At 35.3% G+C, this 24336-nt stretch overlaps 1 protein-coding gene across 1 annotated transcript; it reads left to right on the top strand.

Moving 5' to 3' along the window:
- The first annotated feature begins 517 nt into the window (after positions 1-517).
- FGL1 (fibrinogen like 1) lies at positions 518-21798 on the top strand. Its single transcript, XM_041403100.1, has 9 exons — positions 518-636; positions 1794-1840; positions 4487-4560; positions 9730-9910; positions 12309-12468; positions 13193-13290; positions 14219-14307; positions 14871-15058; positions 18912-21798. The coding sequence occupies exons 3-9, from the start codon at positions 4495-4497 to the stop codon at positions 19069-19071; spliced, it is 942 nt and encodes a 313-aa protein (XP_041259034.1). The 5' UTR covers positions 518-636; positions 1794-1840; positions 4487-4494; the 3' UTR covers positions 19072-21798.
- Positions 21799-24336: the final 2538 nt, after the last annotated feature.

Raw genomic sequence — 24336 nt, forward strand, 5'->3', positions numbered from 1 at the left:
TAAAAAGCTTGTCTAGAAAATTATTTTGTCTGATGAAGTCACTGAGATGCTATACTTCTCAGTGCCTTGACTATAAAATACATCAGACAAGATTTTTTGGTACTTTTTTCTTGATCCTTTCAGTTTTATCTGTACTATGTTTGTTACTTTGGGTTAGGTTTTATTTAGTATATTTCTTTTTTTGTTACACTTCTGACATGTCACTTCTAGTCTGAGTGATTATTGTTTTTTCCTTAAATCCACTGAATCTGTTACATTCTCTATGTACCTCTGAAGCCTGAGATTTGTTCTGTGACTATGGAAAGGACTGGAGTATAAAGCTGAGTATGATACAGAGAGCAATTCCTTGAACCACAAGAGTGAAAGGGAATAGATGATCCTGTGTTATTTTTGGTACATTTTTGTTTCAGAAGTGTTGTGTTAGGCACAGAATAACTGTCATCTTCTTATGTTGCAATTTAGTCTTGATAACTGCAACTTCTCAGCAGCATTCCAGTCCAGTGACTCATAGTAGATGTAAGCCTCCACTCTGCAGAATTTAATAGCAAAAACAATCGCAGCTTGGGAAGGGCTCTGGAATTATTTGCATCAGTTTAAGAAGATTTAACTACTTTGAGTTCTGTCCAGAAGTTAAAGGTAAACATTTAGGGTACCTATGAGGGAAGAAGGAAGATGTATGTCTAATTTCTATAGTTATGGTTTTAAAGTAATTTGTTTTTTGAAGGTCATATAAGTGGTGTAGTATTGATAATGATGTACGGATATTTTACCAGGATCTAGGTATTTTCCTGCATTTCTAGGTAGTTAATAAACCCACTATTTTAATCTGCAATTTCTAAATTTGTATTATTATGGGCTATATGAACAAGGCTGCTTTTAGAACCTAAAGTAAATAAAATAATTAATTATTTTTCAGATGAGGAAAACAGGGCATATTTGTAACTGCACCGAATTTAAACAAAGCAAAATCTGTGCATGAGTTTAATAATTTGAATTTTAAGAAAGCAAACAAAAAACTTTCCAGTTATTTTCTATCCTTTTGGCAGATTATCTCTTACTATTATTGTATTTATTAGCAATGCAAGTCTTATTGACGCTGTGCCAACAGAAAGAAACAGGCATCTGTATTCCATCTAGTTTGCTGTCTCTTAAATTCAAAAAACATAAGAACATTCTAATGGTCCAAAATTTTCACAGTACAGAACTTCTTTAATGTCATCAAATTTTTTCAGTAATTTGTTATTTAAAGACTTGGAAGAAGCATCAGATTTAGGAGAAATTTGAATATAGGATTGACTCTGTGTGTATTCTTTAAAGAAAGCCTACGCACAGAGAAGAAAAAAAGATGTCTTTCTAGAATTTTGATTCCATAGCTTTGGAAAAAAAATACTGCCTAAAATGCATATTCCAGGTGTAATCTTGGAATAGTAATGAGTGACCCCAAGGATAAAATGTCAAGGTTTCACAAGAGTTACACTTGAACTCAATTTGTTTAAAACAGAAAGTGATTTTTTTTTCAGCTAACTGTTCAGGGCTTGTGTTTCAACTTGAAAATATAAGACCAAGTTTTTCTCACTCTAGCATATGATGTGTGATAAATAATCCACATGTCTGGTGTCTGAGATTAAGATTTTCCTGGAAGGGGATATCCCCTGTACAAATTTCTGGTTTGTATTTTTTTTTCTTTTTGTTAAATCAACACAGGTGTTATAAAACTAGTCTTGGAAGTCTCTCAACAGTTGTTAACTCTTCAGGTTCTTCTGTGACTGATTAAAATTTGTAATTTTTTGCAGGTTTTTTGAGTTAAAGAGTTTATGCCCGCTGAGAAACTGGCTTAAAGGTATGAGGTCTGGGACTAGCACTGGTGATTGTCCTCTGACTTGTCTGGGTCTATCTGCTAGATAGTGACAGAAGCAGAGAAATGCTTTTAAGTCACCCATTTGCTTTCAGAACTTGAGTTTTCAGGTCTCTTCCTTTTTACATTCTCCCTTTCTATGGAGGACCACAGCATAAAGATTTTGGTTTTCGCTATCCTACTAGAGGTCCCTCTGTGCATTTTTTTACCCTGTGTCCTCTCTGTTTCAGTCTTCCCTGTTTGTGACTGGTAGATCTGCCAAATGGAAGCCTCAGTTTCTCCCTCTTTATGAGCCTCTTGTCTTACATTCATAGTGAGCTTACATTGTGAGTGGCTACAGGATCAGTACTCCATCTTGAGTTTACTGTCCAGCTTGCTTTCTTAAAAATGAAACTCCAGGATTAAAATATCTTCACGAATTTATTTAAATTGTCAAATTCAGAAATTTATGAGACTATTATTATATTTTGCTATGTCTTTTGAGCATGTTTTATTTCAGCACTAAAGCTGACATGCTAAGTTGTCTCCCAAGTGGCAGCCCTTATGAAGGTTTGCACAAGAGGAACATTCTATAGAAAGAGGCATCCTTAAATAGAAAGGTGATTTCATCTAAAGATAACAAACTAAACCAACTGCACACACTCCACTCCTCAGCTATTCACTCTTTTTGTGCAGCTTGCTCATAGCAGCTCATACATGCTGTGAGGGACTTACCTGCCTTGATTGTACCTCTCAGTGTTCTGTTTTTCTTTTTTTTACTAACATAAATTTCTCTGAACAATATCCAAGATTTACTTGACAGTCTTTTTAAAAAAAAATAAGAATACTGTTGTCAATTCATTTAAGATTGGGGCTTTTTAAAGATTGATTGTGGTATTCAGGCATTCACAGTCAGTGAAATCATCATAGAACAGTTCAAATACTAAGATTAATATGAGGGAAGATACTGTGGTTTCATAATTAAAATAACAGGGATGAAGTGGAGTATATGAAATATGAATCTTCCAGTGAAGAAAACAGAGTCCCTTCTCTCTTAGAAAACATATTTAAAGTATGCAAGGATTTAGGACAGCAGTTAGCAGAGACAGATCATTTGCAGGCTGTCCAGATAGTTTATCTACTCTTTGGTCACTCCTGTCACAGACAATGCTATCCAACAGATGGCAACAGCTGCTTTCAAAACAGAAGTGACTGTAATAGCTATAATTACTAATGCAATTTTACTAGCTGTAATTTTAAAAAGCATCCTAAGTATTTTATAGGTAAGTGTTGAAATCTGAGATTTATCTGGGCTGTAATTTCTGGTCTTGCATGAAGTTTTCAGATATTGGTGAAAATATAGTTGGACTTGTTCAATTTTGCACAAACTTGAAAACATACTTCTCATAAACACCTTGCTTATCTTTGTACTGTAAAAAACACAGTCTGCCAAAGTTCTACTCATATTTTATATTAATTCCTATAGAAACATGAGTGGAAATTTTCATAAAGTTGGTGTTTCAATAAACACATGCTGGTATTGAATCACTGACCTCTATTAGAAGTTTTACACATTGTCTAACCACAAATGCTTTAAACATGTCTCATTCCTGGAAGCATTCAAAAAATGTAAATGTGGTGCTTAGGGACAGGCTTTAGTGGTGGACCTGCCAATATTAAGTTAATGGCTCAACTCAATGATCACGGAGATCTTTTCCTTAATTATCTCGATGGTAGGAAAAGCAGAGTAGACACATATTCTGTTTTAATTAGGTGTTAACAATGCTAAATGAAAATATTGGTAGTTACAAAGAAAAAAAAACCTCAGTTGATAACTTGCAGAAGTTTAACTAATTAATTCAGAATAGTTTATATATAATCTTTGTAAATATTTTACTGATTGGAGGCCTTGGTTTCTCCTCTGTGAAAAGCACATGTCTGTCTTACAAAATTATTTTGAAGTTCTATCAGCTAATGTTTGCAAGGCAGTGAGATACAGTGGTGATTGGTTTGGCCTATAAAATAATTTTCATATGAAAAAATGGGGTTTAAAATGCTATGGGTCATACAGTGCAAAGTATGCATAGCTATCAGTTTAAAGATGCCATTCTTGTCACCATTAGAATAAAAGCTGATAACTGTTTTTGATTTTTCCCCCAAATTACTTTATGACAGTGAAATTATCTTGATCCTCTCCTGGTGCACAAAATCTGCACAAATCGTTACACCAAGGATAACTAGCCCAATTCAGATTTTAATTACTTGTATATGACATGGACCTTTCTCACAAATTTAAAGGTCCAACAAGGAATATTTCCCTGTTTTTCAGCTTGCTTAAAATGTTTTGCTTTTGTCTTGAAAATAAAATATGTGCTTTTGAATCTTGAATAGCTGTCCTAAAATACATGGAGAGCTCTTATACAAAGTGACCTAAAAGGTTAAATTGTTATTTTACTGGCTTTTGGATCTGTATTTTATCAGACTATTTTAGACATTTGTAATGAATCCTGCATGCACGCTATATTTACAATTTGCAAGAAAATAATTCTAGGTTAAATAGACTATTTTTAAATGAGATTTAAGATGTCAAGTGTAAATTTTAGGTTAAATGTTTAAGTTAACTAGTGTTTCCTTTGTTCCTCTACCTCACAGCTTCCAAAATGAAGATTTTGATAATGATTGATTTTGTCCTTGCAGCTAGCTTGATGGATGTCATTGGCAGCTCTGTAAGTTCTAAATATTTCTGCAGAGTTTCTTCTAAATACTGCATACCTTATCCTCTGTAGTGCTCACAATGCTCCCCTCCATAGTGTTCACAATATCTACACACAGTGGTAGAACCTTTGATGGAAAATATCAGAATTCATCAAGAAATGAAAGAATGAGGAAGTATCTTCAAATGGTGTGTACTGGGGACAAGTTTCCAATAGGAAAAAGGAAACAAATGCATAAATTTACAATGGAAGATAAATCAGTAGGCAATGGCACAGAAGAAAGAAAAACAGTCAGTTTGTGACTGCATCTGAAGTGAAAGAGGAGGCAATATATATTTCCTAAAACAGATATCATGGAGGCACATTGTACAGAAGGCATACAAGATGGTTATACTACCATTCAGGCATAATGCTAACTGAGAATAACACCTGTAGTTTCGAGCAGCATACTTACAGAAAAGCAAAGCACAGGAACTCCTAAAGCAGTGGGTGCAGCAGTGCTGTTTCTGGGCACTGACACTTGGTATGCAGAATGTTTTCATCCTTTTCCACCTTGTCCACTTGCCCTACAACTTCTTCTCAAACAAGATCCATAACTTCATATTCTTACTTGTTTCCATGTAACTACATTGTAGTTCACACTCAGGAACAATAATCAAAACTCCTTCACTTCAAGCTCCCAAAACCCTCTCCTGTACATCCTGTTTCTCCAACAAAAACCCTAAAAAAATCACACTTACTCCACAGTTTAAAATACTTCCAGCCTCACCAACACTGCACTGCATGTCATGGCTGTCCTTACTAGTTTTATATCCAGGTCCTAAATAGCAGAGACCTAAAGGGATTGAATCCTTGATTCATAATTGCCTAGGTCGAAGTAGTTGCTGAATTTACTATTGTTTATGGCTTACATTTCCTTGTGGAAAACTTTCATTCAGATAAGTAGCTTTATAGAGGCAGAATGGGAAGTACTTGACTCTCTAATCACTTCTGCTCAGTGGAGAAAAATATTACTAATTTCTGTGGAGGCCTACGGAAAAAAAAGACACCACAGTTAAATGCATTTACTAATTTTTAAATTATTATTTTTAATTTAGAATATTTTGGACTTATCTGACCTGAGTAAAAACTGGGAATATTCAGAGCTTCATCTCAAAGTTTTCACCTTTTAATCTAATTAAACCACTAATTTCAATATAGTTATTTTGGAGCTAATTTATATTCTAAAAAGTATAGGAAATAGCACCACCGGTAAAAACCTTGTATTTTTATGAAGTATTTTCATGAAGTATTCTGAGTCTAATTTGTAGCAATAAATTTCATGGAAGGTTACTGGATGCTAAATAATTCACACAATAATGAAAATGAATGCACATTAATTGCAGCAGCTGGTTAAATGTAGGACTGTGTGTCCAAGAGCATAGCTGTCAGCAGTTGTTAGATAATTGCATCTCAATGTGTAGTGCAAACAGTTGCTTCACTGAAACAGACAGAACAGGTTGTGTTCAGTCTGGTTTCAGTCAGTGAGCATCACTGTCTACTGGAATAGCCACAGTAAAATCCACATTTTGTTGAGTATTTCAACATTGTAATGGTTTAACTTTGGTCCATATCTAACAAATGGAATAGCAATATGTGAGAACTGAAATTTACATTTTGCTTCTTTATTACTCCAGCTGTGCACTGGTTTAACTTCAATGGTTTTTAAAGGATTATCCTTGTGAAAAAAAGTGTAGCAGCACATTGAAAGAACAGTCTGGTAAATGGAAGATCTAAAAGCCACATTGATCCAATTGAAGTTACAGTTACCTTGTGATTGTCCCATTAAAAAAAATAGACATAGAATTCCAAATATGAGAACCGTGGTTTTGCTGTTCAGCAGTGAAAGTCTAATGGGATTTGTCTGGAGTTGACAGAGAGACATCAATGAGAAGGCTGAAGTCAGGGAGAGAAGAGAAAGTACCAGATACCAGTACTTTTCATATGTAGGTTACTTTCAAAACTGTTTCTTCTCAAGCAGTTTTTTTCTTATGCTTATTCAGTATGGCTAGTCTTGTCTTGATTATCACTTCTAATTTACTGTCACCTCCTAAGCATTAAGAGGTTAAAACCTTTTAAATAAGGAAATTGCTATATGTAGTGTAGCTATATCACTGTTCACCCCATCACAAGTGTATTGTCTGCAAAGCAGATGAGAATCAGCTCATAGTCATTCATTTTTATGAATTAATTAATAATTTTATAGTAAACAATAATAAAAGATGGATTTTAAATGCAAGTTTAAGAATAATATTTAGAGACACAGCCTGTTGCAGAATTGTGTTTATTTGGTTCAAAGGAAAGGACCTTTTATTATGGTATATGAAGTAGTGTCATACTGAATTTAGGTACCAAGTTTTTCTAAGGTAAGATAATTTTTTTTCAATAAGTTCTATACTTGTACTATATAATTTAATCACAGCAGGAGAATGGCTTTTAGCAGTATGAAAGGGGAACTGATAGAGGCATTTCTTTCAGCTGAAAGAAACACTTGTAGCTGCCCCTCCTCCAATGCCCTGTCCCTTGCTCTTTCTAGAATGGAAGATAGCTCTTTGTGGCTCAGATCTTGCCACTGTCACAGAGGTCACCCACCTGAAGGCTTGTCTATGAAATTATGAGGGCCTGGCAATGGGGGCCACCATTTCCAGGCCTCCTATTCCATCTCACCATGTTCTCCAAGCTTGTGAGGATGGAGTTAAGACTGATACAGGCTAGCCTTCTCAGTAAAACTGGTAACTGTGGCATGGTGACTTCTTTATCACTCTTAACTTAGTATAATTAGAATAAATATTTGGTCTGACTGGGAACATGGGATTTTTTGGACAGCTTTTCTTTTACAGTTAGCATTAGCTCATCAGGGTGAGCCTGGAAATATTTTTTGAATACTTTTAAAATTTTTTCACTCTTTCTCAATCTACCTGTACATTTCTTTCTCTCTCTCTAAAGCTCCACAGTCCTCTGTAATTTTCTGTATTCACACAGGACCAGACTGACAATTTGCAGTCACCTGTCAAAGAAGCCTCTTCTGAACCTCCCACTGAATTCATTCCCACTGAGTAGAATCGGTGAAGGGTTTCGTGAAGGGTTTGTATGAAGCTGCAGATACAATTGAGACAACCACCCTGGAAAGGCTGCAAAATAAATAGTGCATCTTTTCTTTGCAATATGCAACATGTCCCAGATTAACCACTGCATACAGTCAAGTAACATCCCTCTAAGCCACTGTAGCAACTTTGTATGCGCACCTATTTAACTGTTTTCTTCTCTTGTTTCTTGCTAGAAGAAAAGGATGATATGCTAAGCATCTCGTATAGCTATCAACAACTGAAAAAAGATTTTCAAGAAAAGGTTCTTAAATAAGATAGAACTTTTGGGCTATTACTGGGTTGTTTGCCGCCGTATCCCTCTAAAAAAAGTGTTTGGGAAATGTGCCTCTGGCCCTACAGCCACAGGCTGTGCCCTTGTGGGCAAGCATTGCCATGGTACCCTGGCAGCTCCTGGGCCAGCAAGGGCTCAGCACTGGGCGCACAGCGGGCCGAGCAGCCCGACGTGGGCAGCCCAAACACAGGCTGCTGAACCTTACCCTCTCAAGCAGGTCACTGACAAACTGCCTAGTTATGCCACATATGTATTTTCCCCCCCATTCTTTTATTTCACCATGTACTCTAGATTGCAGTTAAGTATGAATTAAAGCAAGTCTCTGATACACTTCAGTAATACTTAAGGCAGAAATTTGTCTTCAGGATTGTTCTGCACAGTCTTGTGATCAAATTTTTCAGTTGAACTAAATATTGCAGAGAAATGGAAGAATTTGTTGGAAGTGTTCATGGACAAAGTGTGAAACCTGAGCTTGATGCAAATGAAAGTATGCAGACACCACTTAGGTGAACCTCACTATGTGCAGCAGTATCCTATTGCAGACATTTTTATAGTATGGTGTGATAGGGCACTGTTCTGAGATATCAGTTCTTCCATATGAATGGCAAATATTGCAGGTCTACATGTAAATAATGTCCCCTATGAATAAGGGGACATTATTTACATGTAGACATCTATGAATAAGGTAGCACCAATTTAGAATTACTGCAAATTTGATCTTACATGTCAGATTTCCAGAAAGTCACCCTTTGATTTTGCCTTTACAGTGCTAATTGTGCTCTTTTACAAGCTACTAAAGTCTGCTCATATAAAATTTCAGTGTTACTGATGCAAAACCTATGTCATGTTTCCAAAGGCTTTTCTCCCTCACACTGAAATCAAATTTATTTAATATATATTTTAAACCATACAGATGGTTTTAAGTTCTCCAGATCAGGTTATGTTCACTTTGGCTATTTTACCATAGTCTTTAATCTAAAAACAATTATTTATTGCTCAGCATGCATTCAGCATGTCAGAATTTGGAACAGCTTCCAGCTCTTGAGGGTCGAGTGAGTGCTAGGTAACACTGTATCAGAAGTGCCACATTTCTCACCCACTCTGCGTGGCAAAATTAAGTACAAAAGTCGCAGTCAACATTGACTTTAACTTTTGTTTTAACTTTTAATTTTCATGTATATTCAGGGCTTCTTAGAGACTATTTTAGCATTCCAAAAATGAGCTTAAAACTTAACAGTATTTATGTTGGCAAGGTTAGGATTCTTATCATAAGAAGTGTGTAACTTAAAAGCATTCAAAAAATGCACTATGAAGTTGAAAACATATCCATGTGGATTGCATTCCTTGAAAACTCTTTAGAACCTTCACAATGTTAGTAGCAGGCTTCTCTGGGTAGAAAATCTCTGTGCATGGAAGATGATAGAGATGGGGCCTCCTTATGATAGGGTCTGTATTATAGGTTTTTTTTCTCCCCAAAGTCCCCGTTGCATGTTTGCAGTTAGAGCTGGTAGCACTAAAGAGAAGGCCTCTTTGCAAAGCATTCTTAATATGTATGTTTTATATATGCACAGTAACATATGAAATAATTTAAAACAAAGTAGCAACAGAGATGGAAGTCAACATAATGTCTGTGGGAAATTGTGACCAAAATATTTTATTCAAGTTTAATTTTATTTATGGTTTGGTTGGTTGGCTCTTTGTGTCACATGTTAAATATCACATAAAATTTGTTGATTTTACAATAAGATATGTTTTCCTCTCTAGGATTTACAGAAGTGTTTTCAAGAGCAGATACGACTTCAGGGCCAGGTGAGGCTTCTGGAACATCGTGTGAAACAGCAGCAGTTAAAAATTATACAGCTCTTAGAGAAGAAAGAGATTCAGTACAATGACAGAGAAGATGAAAACAGTGTCATTGACTTGGGAGGAAAAAGACAGTATTCAGGTTAGAAATGGAGCTATTCTTTTCATTTCCATTCACTGTAATAATACCCAGAAGCTTTAGCACAATTGGGCCTATTGAGCTATTGTTTTAAAAACTCATTGCAGAATGTTTGTTTAAAACACAGTGCTCAGCTTTTACCTGGACCTGCTGTGCAGGGAAAAATTGCTAATGTCAGATTGTAGAAATCAAATCAGGATTTAAGAAGTTTACTGATTTATTAGTAGTGCATAAAGAAACAATCAGTTAACAATCATAACTTTAAAACAAGCATAAATATCAGCAATACAACAGATAAAAGCCAATAATAGACATTTACAAAATGTTAATCAGGACTTACAGATTTCTAAACACCATTCTTTGATTAATGTCAGATGTTCTAACAATCTCAAAAATAACTAACAGGGTTAGTTCACATTCATGCATTCAAATGGCTGACTTTGTTCCAATCTATAAAGTCCCTGAGACCTCCATATTTACACACCTAAGCCTGGCATAATGGCATCTGCATCTCACTTTAATAACATTTTCACTGAGCTGGATTCAGCTCATGACATCACAGCTTTTAAATCCTGATTGAAAGTTTTTTTCTGATTTCACCAGTACTCTGGTAGTGATCCACTCCTTCCACAGTGGAAGGCTTATAATAAATACAGTGGAAGTATATAATAAGACATAATCCAAACTCTTGATATAATAAAACACTATCCAAAACAATAGTTTTGATTGAAAATACAAGTTAGGAGACTGACTTCTAGGTGGTGTTTGTTTCTAGCTGTCCAGTGCTAGAAAGTCTTAAATACTATTATTTTCAATAGCCTTGTTTCAATATGCTTGTAGTGCTTATGCTGCTGGAAGAAATACCAATATATATAACATTTGATCCCAAGGCATCAAATATAATAGAACACCATTAAAATGAAATTTAAAGCAGTTGTAAATCTGACATAAAAATTTTAGCTGTGTATTTATGTACTCAGCATTCTGGAACACTTTATTTTTATTATTAGGGCTGACTCACTTGTTACTGAAAAAGATTATTAAAACCACATTTATCTGAATGGTATTTGTCCTTTCTTAGCATAAGCCCCAATTTATTCTTTTACAATGTTATTCTAAAAAAACAGATCTAACTTGTTCCTGTTTCTGATTATTTTTTTCTCCTATTATTTTTTCACTTTCTTTTCAGCTTGGAAAATGCCTTTCTCTGTTCATACTGTAGCATTTTAATATCAACAGAACTGAATAATTTGAGTTAGATAGTGATGGGGAAATTCCACACTATATACACCTGCTAAAAATTAAGATATGCTTGTGTTTTGCTGACCTACTAAGAAATTAATGGACAAGAAAAGCTATTTTCTCTAAGCCAATCACACATTCTCTATAAAGATAACTTAGCTGTTATTTAAATAATTTTTTCTATTACAGTTTATTCAAATTCTGGCATAGCTATTTGTTTTCAGTATAGAGTATTTATTTTCTATGTCTAATCTTCACTGACACTTTCACTGAAGAGAAATATAATAGTTTATAAAGTTCCAAGCAGGCCTGGAAGTTCAGCCAATTCAGAGAATTCCTTGAAGTTAATCAGCTCTACCTTAGCCAGGAAAAACAGAAATGCTGAAAATTATATGTCTTTTCTACATGACTGCCTGATGGTAGATTACATATAAACAAAGAACTCATTTCATTTCTTAATTCCTAGAGGAAAGAATATAAGATTATACAATTACATTGCTGTAATATTTCCATGAGCTCTGAATTTTGTTATTGTTGTAAATTATATTAATCAACAGCAATGCAGACCAGACTGAATGGTACCAAGCCAAAGTGGTATCATTTTACACATACACTGCACTTTTTGGGTGTAGTCTTCTGTATATTTTTGCACCTATTTGGTAGAAGGGACAGGAGAATCAGGCCTTGCAATTGTTTCAGTTTTTAACACTGGAGATTCCATACTTTTGTTTCTGGCACTTCTGTGAACTTTCTAGACATAGAAGTACATTTGTTTTCAAAGGTTACTGTATGTTACATGTAATTTTCAGGATTCTAATGTGGATGATACCACTGTAAATTAAAAGTGACACCACTTAAAGCAGAGGAATTATTTTGCTAGTCAAGTAGAAACAAAAATTGTAGTATTTCACTATGTGAAGATATTATTTCAAAGATATATCAAAATAATTACAGCCCAGCAAAGCTTTAGAGCAACACAAGCACAAAAAAAGACCCAAAAGTCAAAGAAATGTGTTTGCAGAGACATTTCATTTTATTAGTGTGGTTCATATGTGGCTTCTAAATAACATGACTTGATTACCATTACTGACTTGATTTCTAATTTTGCCAGTAAGTACAGGACTAAAAATGTTGTGTCTGATTAATGTTGTGTGAACAGATTGTGCAGAAATCTATAATGAAGGCCATAAGCAAAATGGATTTTATAAAATAAAACCAATCCAGAGTCCTAGAGAATTCGTTGCGTTCTGTGACATGTCTGAAGGAGGTGGCTGGACTGTGTTTCAGAGACGTTCTGATGGCAGCCAGAATTTTGATAGGTAGGTACTAGATTTGGTAATTAAAACTGGAAGCAAAGTGAAGAAACATTAAACCAGATGTTGCTAAGTTAAATCTGAACTTTAGAAGTGTATGAATAAGTTGTTATCCCAGATAAAAGGAAGGAATGGTTATTTTGTGGGACAGCCTCCAGATGAGATACCACTTCTGGTTCTGGCTGTCTTCTGTGAGACATCTGTTCTAATCTTTTTCTGACAACTTGTGCATTTGACACAAGGACACTTCAATGTCAAATGCCTTAACAACTGTTGGAGCAAGGACTCTTAATGATGTGGAAAGGACTAGATTGTCTTCTGCAATTAGTAAAAATCTAAAAAAAAAGAAAAAGCAAGCAATCTGAGGGCTCTTTGAGTAAAAATGTTCAGAAACATGTCTAGTGGGAGGATGAGAAACAAAGTACCTAAGCTGAAACAAGAGAGGTTCAGACTGGATATAAGGAGAAACTTTTTCGTCATGAAAAGAGTCAGCAGGTTCCCCGAAGAGAATGTGCAGTCTCCATCCTTGGAAGTTTTCAACATTTGAATGGACAGGCTCTGAACAACCTGGTCTGATCTCATGGGTGATTCTGGCTTGAGACTGACACTGGACTAGCTTGCTTCCTGAGGTTCCTTCCAGTTTGAGTTATTCTGTGATCTGAAATTGTATTATAAAACATTCAAACAAAAGTGCTTTTTTTGAGAAATTAATAATTTATACCCATTTCAGACTCTGGGCTGACTATGAAGAAGGCTTTGGAAATTTTGTTTTGAAAAATGGTGAATTTTGGCTTGGAAACAAAAATCTTCATTATTTGACTAATCAAGGTAAAATTTGTATTGTAACAATAGTCTTATTGTTTCTGTTTCTTTGCTCTTTCCAGGCCATTTTTTTGTTACCCCTTTTTGTTATCATAAATCCTGAGTTCTGTTTTTAGTCTGCATGGACTTCTCTAAGTTTCAGAAAAAAACACATTTTAATATATGTTTTCTAAGAAAAGGTTCAAAACTGTCCTTAGGCCACTGGCATACTGAGAGCCCCTGTGAAACAGGGAACAGGAGAGAGGAGTCTACCTTAAAAGAATTGTCTCTGTCCTTCAGCATCACTAACAGTCCAGAGACAGGAGTATGCTGTACCAAAACACTTTTTCAGGGCTTTTTAGCTGTGTGGGCTATTACATGGAAGTAATTCTAGTCCAGTCCTGTTGATGAGGCCAGTAGTAGAAAGTTATTTCCATCTTTCTAATAGTCACTCAGTGTAAGCTAACTTCTGCTTTTTTGTGGAATGCTGCAGATACAAAGCTTACCCACTGGCTTAGCCAGCTAAATCATATGGAAATCAGTGCCACCAGGATGTGATCCTAGTGTAACTTTTTTTTTTTTTTTATTTTCAGAGTATAAAAATCTAATTTTCATAGGTGAAAATTTATTGATGAATTTTCACTATGCTTTCATTACCACCTCAAATATCATACTAATATGTAAAACCTGTAAGGCCATCTTTTTTTACAATTTTTTCCTACATTTGAAAATTTGTATTGGAATAATTCTAAAATTTTTTAAGCTGAATAAAGGCAAAGAATAGCAATATATGCTTTAGTATGCATAAAGAAAGAAGATAAAACCCTATAAAATATGCTGAGGTGATAGAGATTAATGATAAAAACATTTTCTTTTAATCTTCTACTGTAGTGCCCAGTTCTGAAAAGTAGTGAGATAGGCTAGTTTAACTAAAATAATTTGTATTTTTTTAAAGGGAATTATACTTTAAGAATTGATCTAACTGATTTTGAAGGAGAACGGCGTTTTGCACAGTATGCAAGATTCAGAGTTGCAGGAGAAGAGGTAATAAAATATTAAATGACTAAAGGTTTTAATGAAAATGTGGATTCTGTAGACAAGCAATAAACATACAGGTTCCCTAATTTCCAAAAAGATTTGTGTAGAGCCTTAGTACCATATTTTCTTTCTTACACATGCTTCTAATATTCAAATACCTACTAAAAGTGGTTTACTCTGATACATTAATTTCACACTTTCTGTAAGGGATATGAATCATTTGGTGTAGAAGATATGGATAGAAGCAGTTTTTCTATGTTTGTTGATATTACCAACAATAATGGTGGAAGATGTTCTGATTTGCTAATGTATAGTGCAAACTAGCCCTAATTTTGTTTTTATTAAGTAATTTTTGCATAAGGTTAATGACAACTTTTATTCCTGTTAAGCATCTCTACAGCCTTTCAGTATTACGTACATTGTGTTTAAGTGGCAGGACATTTTTAGAATAAAAATAGCAGCAAATGGAACAGGCTAGGTTCTTGTTTGTGATTTCACTCTCTGACATGTTAAGGGCTAAAGACATACAGGAATTTAATTTTCTTTTCTTTCTTCACATTTTTTACTAGCATTCTTATGAGATGAGTTGTGGTGAATACTCTGGTACAGCTGGTGATTCCCTTACTGCTGGATTTCATCCTGATGTGAAATGGTGGGCTGATCATCGAGGAATGAAATTCAGTACTAGAGACAGGGATAATGACAACTATGAAGGGAACTGTGCTGAAGAGGAAAAGGCTGGCTGGTGGTTTAACAGGTATTTTGATTTCATATGGGTATCGTCAACTATTCTGCTCCATGTGTATTCATAAAATAATAACATATGGTAGAAGATAGATTGGGATTGTTCATTTATTTGCAATGTGTCCTTGTCCCCTAGCAGAGATCTCAGTGCTGGTAAGAGTGAGGCTCACCTTAGAAGGGACAGCACCTACTGTGCAGCTCAGGCTGTGATAATGGCATTTGCCACAGGTCATCTTTGTTATCAGGCAGTGAGGAGGAGATCATTCTGCCCTCTGAGTTAACTAGTTTTTACACAAGTAGGTCATGTAGAACTTGCAGGTACATCCCTGCTGTACTTCAGTCTTGCATTTCTCTTGTGTTTCACTAGACCAGATGTGGCAGCACTGCAAATATCTGACAAGCTAAACTAGTGCCAGGTCATCAAGACTCATTTTTTTCACCTCAATTCACAGTACCTCAGTCTTGTTAGTCTTTACAAATGGAAATGGTAATGTGTCCACTTAGTTTCTGTCAGTATGCATATCTGGACTGAGTGAAAGATTTTTTTAAATAGGGTTGAATAAGAGAATTTAAAATTGTACAACATGCAATATACCAAATCAAAAAGAAATAATAAAAATGGTAGCCTTAGCCTGTACAGATCAGCTGTGTTCTTTCCTGTAATTAATTAAATAAATACAGCCATGAAGAGAAACTCTGCAATCTAGCTGTGTAATAGAAAGGTTTAAAATACGGCTCAGGGAGGCACACTATTCTCTCACTGTGATCTCAGTTCACTTGGCAAGAGGTGCCAGGCTGGATCAACTCCATTGTTTCTGTTGTGTCATCCTTTGTTTCTCTTTTTAACTCCTCATTTGCCAAATTCTGTTTTCATAAGTAGTCTGTGACCACCTTTACTGACATGATGTGGCCATTGACTCAGTGTTTCACAATTAACTACTTATTTTAATACATTTTAATATATTTGCACGGATAGCCAGTCAGCAGAATGTTTGAGACTTGGAAAAAGTCACATGTAGACAATGTTTTTTTGCATTTCTCAGGAAAGCTAAGCTATAAAAGGAAAAGGTAACTATGTTGAAGCTTCTTTTCCTATGAAATCAGAGCTTTTGTAAATTTAAAGGAGTATCTGGACCTCAAATCACATAAAACTGATATCATGCCATGGATTTCATTAAGACTGAATTACCAATCACTTTTAGACCACTGAATAAATTTTTTGCCTTTTAAAAACTTTTTTTCTTTTATATTGGATTGATCTGGACAAAAGAATGACCACTTTGCAAAAGTAGCTGCACAGCAGAACTTGACAGTTATTTATACCTTGTCGTTGGTGCTACATAACTTCTAAAGATAGCTGACTCCTACTAGGCTAGTTCTTATTATGGTTGTGTAGCTCATGCTCTTAAAGTGACAGTCTAGCTTGATAATGAAAATTAGTTACTAATAGTGTTATTTCACTGCTTTGTTACGGAATTTTTAATGTTAAGCCTAACATAAAACTGAACATTGCAAAATACTAGAAAATGTCAGTATCATTAAGTCCTACTCAACAGGACAGTACTGGCAGGGAAAGGAAAGCACTCAGAAACACATATTTGTCATGCACAGATTAGCAAATATAGAAGGAATTAGTACTCTTGGCTGGTTTGCATAAGAGCTCCCAGCTATGAAGGAATTGTTTATAGCCAGCTCTATGCTATCAGGACTAATGAAATACAGAAAAGCCCAGATAATATGAAAACCAAGGGACGTGACACAAGTGAGGCCACAAGGAAGTAGCTCAGAGCTAGTTTAAAGCCACCAGTCTTGCTCCAGCTCAGCATTTGTTGTCCTGGACTTCTGCAGAAAAATGGCCCGTTTTGTAAGCAAAGCTCTAGCAGAGATTCTTATGTTGAATGCAAGTCCACAGAGCTGGGTTCACTCTGGTACTACCTGCAGGTCATAAGCTTTCCAGTACCCAGGGCATTGCAAAGCTCATAAGTAGTTTATAAGTAGTGAGATAAAGTTCATAAAGATTCATAAATAGTAAGAGTGCACAATTCCAGTTGAACATCAGCTTATTCTCTCCCAGCACTCCCATTTTTAGTTATACCATGTATGGATGGTAAGAGGGATCTGTTAGGCAACAACTTGGGGCCAGATATCACTAACTCAAGCTTCCTGCCTTACCAATCATCCCAGAGACAGCATAACTACATTCATGTGGGGTCAGTGGAGTCAATAAATCCAGACAGAATTCAAAGGGTTCTTCAGGGAACCAACTTCCATCTCTTCATATCTGTCACACAGTTAATGCATAATTCAGATAAAATATCCATGGACAGTTGAGAGTTGGCTGTACTTTTGAAACCTCTGCAGTGTAGTTTTTAAACTTTATATTAGCCTATTGAAAATATAGGAGGAACACAGGCTAACTTTAAGGTATTTATTGACTTGTGAATAATGAGTGTTTTTTCACAATATCATATCACATGCCAGTTGTTAACTTAGTATGTAGAGTTACTTCAGACAGCATTTAGTTGGATACTCTAATTTTCACTATTCATGCTTCCCAGCACTAATGAAGACTTTCACTGGCTCATATTGCTGTTGGCAAAATTATGGTGTGCCTTTTTATGATTCTTTTAATGAAATCTGTGTTTTGATTCAAAGTAGGCAGAGTGCCTGCTCATTGCAGAATTTGTATGATTACAAAGATTATGTCAGCTCTGATACAAGTTTGTCATTCTCAAAAACAAACTCACTTTTGATGTCCACAATTTATAAGCTTTCAATTAACACATTATCAAAACTGATTTTAAAAATTGTAAGCAATAAATAAGGATATCTAGATGAGAATTTTCGTATGGAGTTTTTCTCATAGTTTTTATCTCAGTTCTCAAAAACTTTGTTAATGAAGTATAAGCAAAGCCAAAAAGCCTAAGATTTGCCAGTAAGAAAACTCATAAGGTTTATTTGGAATGTTTTCTGTGTGCATAATTTCTGAAGTCTGCTTTTGGAACCCATCATGGTGTTCAACAGCTAGATATTAACAGCATTTATAATGAAATACTGAATTGGCAGATAAACCAAGCTGATTCATCACAATGTGCTGCAAAAGGAATAGCCAGTTTGCTCTCCACATAAAGATCTAAGCTTGTTTCTTGTAGAAACCAGGCAAGTATCAAGGTTGTGCTGTTTCCTTTTCAAGCCTTTTGGGTTTTGCTAGGGTTTTTTGTTTGTTTCAACCACTGTATTTTATAAGCTATAACTGCATTTCTGCCTGAGTCTGTTAAAAATCAACAAAACTCCCTCAACTTTTTGCAATCAAACAAAATGCCAGCTCTGGTGATCCAGTGAATTGGTACATGTGTGTAATTAGCAATCAGAATTCATCTTTTTAAATAGAAGTCTACAGGTGGATATGAAAACTGATGGTGGTATTCAGGTTTTGTCATACAAAATACCATGTGGTGTAACTGGAAAACTTAAGGGGGGCTATTCTGGAACAACAGAAAACCATAACAGTATTTCTTTCCCAGAGTGTGGTGTATGCCCTGCTGTCTTCCATCCTGAACAACTCAGGAAAAATTTTCCACTGAAACAAATTAGCAGGAGAAACTCCAAGAGCTAGTAATGCCATAAAACATGGAAAGAAAAAGTAGCATTTTTGGTTAAAAGAAGCAAAAAACATTTGCAGTTCTTCCTTAATTAAAACACTGTTGTTTATGTGCACAGAATCCAAAAATGCAAATTTATGCAGCTGTCAAATTAGGCTGGCATCAACATGGCAAAATTTTTTGACTCACAGAAAAATAAATAACAAATGCGTGGAACTTTTCAGCAGGAGGCCTTATTGCTGTTTCCCTTTACTTTCCCACCAGGTGTCACTCTGCCAACCTGAATGGTTTGTACTACAGAGGTCCCTACACTGCCAAGACAGACAACGGGATTGTTTGGTACACCTGGCATGGGTGGTGGTATTCCCTAAAATCTGTTGTCATGAAGGTCAGACCTGCAGACTTTGAATGTAATATTGTTTAAATATTCTATTAACATGATTCACCCGATTAATATTTTAGGAAATTCATTCCAAATTAAAAGGGGCAGATTTTTACTTCTCAATCTATACATATATAAATTTGGAATAATTCCTCTGCAAGCAGTAGTTCTGTGAGATGTAAGTGAAAAGACAAGCTAGCCTATGAACCTTTAGATACAAATATTAATGCTAATGGATCCAGGTATTTTTTTAAAAAGGCAAGTGTTCACCTAGGAATAAAGACATCTTCATTAGGATGGCGAATTTTTGGCTTTCTAGTAACTCCAAATCCTTTCATCCTTAAAAACAACAGTATTGTTACTGTGCTGTCTCAAAAATGAAAAGTAATTGTGCTTACACAATAAAAAAGCACCTACTCAAATAGATGCATAAGATTTACTCAGTGGATGGAACATGCCTGCTTTGGAAAGGTTCAAGACTTTAGAAATGAGTTTCCTGTAAATCCCTCTGATGCAAAGGTTGTGTGTGTTGTGTACATAGTATACATAAAAGGTTTAAAGAATGAGGCAGGGAACTGAAGAAAGAGAAGGGGTGCTGCCAGGGTACAATCTACATAGAGAAGTGGATTGTCTGTTGTTTGCCGAGGCATTTCTAGGGCTGGTCACAACATTTCAATCATTTTCAAATGTTTCAAAACATTTTTAGATGGTTGGTAATTATGCTTTTCTCCTTCTTGGTAACCATAATACTTTGTCTTTTTATTTTTTTTCTTTTTCTTCTTTTTCTTTTTTTCTTTTTCTTCTTTTTCTTTTCCTTTTTCGATTTTACAACTGTCTAATTTTGAATATCCTGTCCAGTCACTTCCTCTCCTTTCCCTCTATACTCATCTAAGCTCTCTGGGCTTTTCTCCATCTCAAGTTGCACATCTATATTTTTCTTGTACAAGAATAATGGTAAGAGAGACTTTGCCTATCCCTGGCTTTTGTGCCTGGCACAACAATAGACTCTAATAGCCAGTAATAACAAGAGCTGCTGAATAGTGCTTGCTGCCATGGAGAAGATAGGAATACTCTATAGAAAGCTGTCCAGTGAAATGTAGTCCATTTCTGCTGGGCAGATGCAAATGAAGACTTCAAAGAAAACATGGACCTAAGCTTGCTTTCCTAAAACAGTTTTGCTTTTGTGGTTGAACTGCCACTCTCTCTCCCCCTGTCCAAATACAGTTTTGAACAGGGCAGCCACTTTCAGTCATGCTTAAAATAATTGAAACTAAGATTTGGTAAAGGTCAATTTATAACTACATTGCTATGAATACAGGGCAGCTGAATTGTAACTCTCTGCATGGCAATTTTCCCTTCCATGTTCATCCTCCCGAAACAAAAGTTTGTAAAGAATCCTTGAGACAATTGCATGGAGTAAGGGAGGGAGGATGTTTGTAACAACTGGGGGGAAGAAAGAAAGTTCTTATGAAACAATCTCACTCAGTAAGATAAATCATGCTACACCTAAACAAAAAAAAAAAAAAAAAAAAAAAAAACAAAAAAAAAAAAAAAAAAAACCAAAAAAACACAGGGTTCAGGTAGCTAAAATCATGTTATAAAAAAATCATGTAAAAATTGTGCCAATGAAAATCTGCAGTAATGATGTTTTAAGGTCTCTTCTTTTTGTGGTAATAGCAGATATTCTAGATAATCCAGTCTTTTTCTCGTTGTATCATCTGATACTGTGCTAGAGAATTCTAGCCTTTAGCACGTCCCTGTGAGGGGAGAGAGGACCAATGAACAGTTATTCAACTGTTTATTTTGAACTTTGTTTAATTAGTTACACCAAATTACATTCAGTATCTGGGAGGAAGGCCCATCATGTGTGTGTAAGGGGGGTAAGGGGGAGGGAGGGAAGTAGAAAGAGAGAGAAGTAGAGATAGTAAGAGAAATTCAACATTAAAACAGAAAATCTGATGAAGTATTTTTATTCAATTTTATTACATAACTTAAATTGGGTTCCTATGTAACTATGCGTATGTCTGTAGGTATGGTTTATTAATAATGTGATGGAAGTTTTGGAGTAGTTTAAAAAATGTTGTAAGTACAGTATTCCCCATAATGATTTTCAAATTCTTTTTCCAATCTAAGAGGAGAAAGCTTTAATTATTTGGGAAAAAATCCAGAATGCCATTATGTAGAAATTGCAAAAACATCTTTAGTTTTTCACAGGAAAATGGAAAGATTAACTCATGAATTTGGAGAGTATCAAGGCAGATCATATTCTACCAAAATAAAAGACAAGGAGGATTTATGCATAGGAAAGTTGGATTTTTATTACACAAAAAAAAAAGACTTTCAAAATTTACAGACTGTGCTCATAATATCTATGATAATTTTTAATATACTGCAGCATAAATCTATCATCTTTATTTATAATAACCCTAATGAAATATTTTGGCTGAGTTAGGGTGCTTTTCACATATTCTGATATAAAATTTCACTCCTTTTCTGTACTGTAAATCATAAAATGAAGAAGACTCAAGTCTGTCTTTGTACATCTTCAAATGCACTTAGATGTTTATTTGGACTGAATGCTCTTCTGAACAAGGAAGTATCTAGCATACTGTCAGCAATATTCAAATATTGTATTTCATTTCCACCACTTTTCCATGGCCTTTCTTTGTGCAATAAATCTTTCTGACCACATGAAAAGCATGTGAAAGTGTTGTAATTCAAAATGGTCATATAATTGTTCTTAAATAAACAAGTAATTTCTTTTCAAAAGGGAAGTTTTAATAGCTACCAGGCAAGACACAAGGTTGGAAGAGAATTCTTTCCTCTGCCAGGCTTGCCTGTTCACATGAATTTATTTTCTCAACAGGTACAAATGTGTTCCAAATAGTCTTTATTATTACAAGATAGCAGAACACAGGCCAGTTTATTTGTTCTGGTGTTAGGCAGAACATTGTTCCCAAACAGCTGAAAATGAATACATACTATTTCATATAAATCATATGACCCAGAAGAAGAAGAAGAAGAAGAATTGAGAAAATAACAAGAAAAATGTTTTGTTAGTCATGTTAATAAAGAACATAATGATATCTACCAGTAGTGCGGAATCAAAAATATATATTTTTGTAATATCTGTTCAAGGGAAACACTCTTGAATTTAATTCTATGTCTGTGTTCTTGTATTTGCTCAACATACTGGAGAGTAAAAGAATGGAAACCACAATCCCAGATGAATTAAATGAGCAGTAACAGAGCCTTTTATGTTACAGCATTTGTTTTCCCTAGAATATGTAGAATGCATTGATAGAGCTGAGGTACCGCAGTCTGGCCTAGGCTTTCCATTGGAGATTCTTCTCTTCAGCTCTATTGTCTTTCTGCAGTCTACCTCTCCTCACCATTCCCAAAACTGTTACTCCTCACACCAATATCTGAATGCCTTTTGTAAGTATAACATTTTGTTCTGTCAGAGCTACTTCTTCTTGCTCTTTAAATGGTACACCCAGAAGGGGATTTGAACCACAGGTTGCTCAGTCTGTGAACATTCCTGTCACGCTCCTTTAGTTCAGTTCTTATTATCTCAAAAAAACAAGCTAATTTTTTCTCATTTTCCTTCAGCAATAAGTTCTCTTTGGCAGTTGTAACAGAGGTAGAAAGAGCAGAAGTATCCAGGGAAGTATTCTGTATCTAAATATTGAAAAATTAGAAACATTTGCACTTATTTCTGGGTTGTGGGGATGGGGTTTTGTTTGTTTGTTTGTTTGTTTTGTGATTGGTGTTTTTGTTTGGTTGGTTTTTGTTGGTTTGGTTTTTTTTTGGGGGGGGGTGTTAGGTTTGAGGGTTTTTTTTTAAATTATTTATGAAGTGGTCAACTTGGAAAGCAAAAATGGAGCTTTCAAAACCAGGAAGTACTTCAAAATGTGTGTGAGTGTGCTTGCTGTTTCTTCAGAGCACATCTAAGAACTGGGAATTTGGTAAGGCTTCAAACATCTAGCTAAAATCCATATGCTCAGAGGAAGGTTCAAATCTTTGTTGAAGTGCTTCTTCAAAGAAGGTATAAAACTTTACAGTGATAGTGGCTTTTTTGATGCTTAATTAAGTTTGGGGTTTTTTTTGTTGAATACACAGTGTTCACCAATTTTTTTTCTTTTCCAAGCACCTGAGGGCCCTCTTAATCTTTGTTTAGTGCAGGATGCAATCCAGCTTCTCACTGGTACATCTTTAGTTAACTAAGAAGACAGTTCCTCTTAATCCCACCGTAATGGTAAACAGACTGCATCAGAAACATAATGCTGATACACAAACAGTGAATAAACAACCTTGGGGCTAAATTCATGTTTGTTTGCTTGCAGAAGAAGCAAAATATGGCCTTTGCATAAAAACCGCAAGCAAACCATCTTGTAGCTCACTTTTCTGTCCTTCCTCAGCAATCCTTAATGACAGTCAGGTTAAAGACCTGTTAGTTGTACTTTGCATAGCTTTGACTGTCTGTCTTAAGGAACCTGGGTAGCTCTGAGGTTCTGCAGAACCTGAGCAAAGGCTCCAAGCAGCTAAAGGACGTTCTTAAGGCACCTATAATGGCAGTTGTGCGAACAGACTGGACTGAATTGTTTAATGAATATGTCACCCAACACTACTGGCAAGAAGATACACAGATTCCTCTTACAGGTAAATGGTTCTCACAAATGATTACCTGAATTTCAGTGCATCCAGTTTTGTTGTACTTGCAAAAGGTCACAATTTTCAATCCACGGTCTATCATGTAATTGCAAAATTATATTGCCATGGGAGCCCCTGGTCTGGCACTTTATGCAACATGATAGTTCATATTAAATGAATTTAGAACATTAGCTGAACACAGGCAAATGGCATATGAGCCAAAATGCTTTTTATGTTAGTGATATCCTGCACTAGATGGTGCTCTGTATGTGGTTTTCTTAGGCAATCTTAGGCAATACTACATTTGTAAACTAGTACAATGTTTCTCCTGATTAAGTTAATTATTCAATGATAAAAAATAAGGGAAAAATATTTAGGTGAACTTTGTCCTTAACTAATTTTTGAAATAATACATGAGTACCTGAGGTTACCTAAATTGTAGAAATTCAAAGCATCTAATTCACTTGAGATACAGCTCACTTGGGTAGTTAAATTCTGTTCTTTTTTTTAAGTCTTGCATTACAATAGTAGTTTGTGTCTTCTGATGAAGCAGAAACAAAATTGTGTAAGTTCCAAACACTACTTGAACTAATGTATCTGTACTCCTGCATTCCTGCTGTGATCCTCTTATGGTCTTCCCTGCTGGGATATCTT

The sequence above is a fragment of the Onychostruthus taczanowskii genome, unplaced genomic scaffold (genome assembly GCF_017590055.1).
Source record: "Onychostruthus taczanowskii isolate IOZ18803 unplaced genomic scaffold, ASM1759005v1 scaffold2, whole genome shotgun sequence".
NCBI classification, from domain to species: Eukaryota; Metazoa; Chordata; class Aves; order Passeriformes; family Passeridae; genus Onychostruthus; species Onychostruthus taczanowskii.

Excerpts from the sequence above, each read along its gene's own strand:
- FGL1 (XM_041403100.1), top strand. The coding sequence starts at position 4,495 with ATGAAGATTTTGATAATGATTGATTTTGTCCTTGCAGCTAGCTTGATG. Across the intron at positions 4,561-9,729 it reads TGGATGTCATTGGCAGCTCT|GATTTACAGAAGTGTTTTCA; the intron begins GTAAGTTCTAAA and ends TTTCCTCTCTAG. Across the intron at positions 15,059-18,911 it reads GCTGGCTGGTGGTTTAACAG|GTGTCACTCTGCCAACCTGA; the intron begins GTATTTTGATTT and ends CTTTCCCACCAG.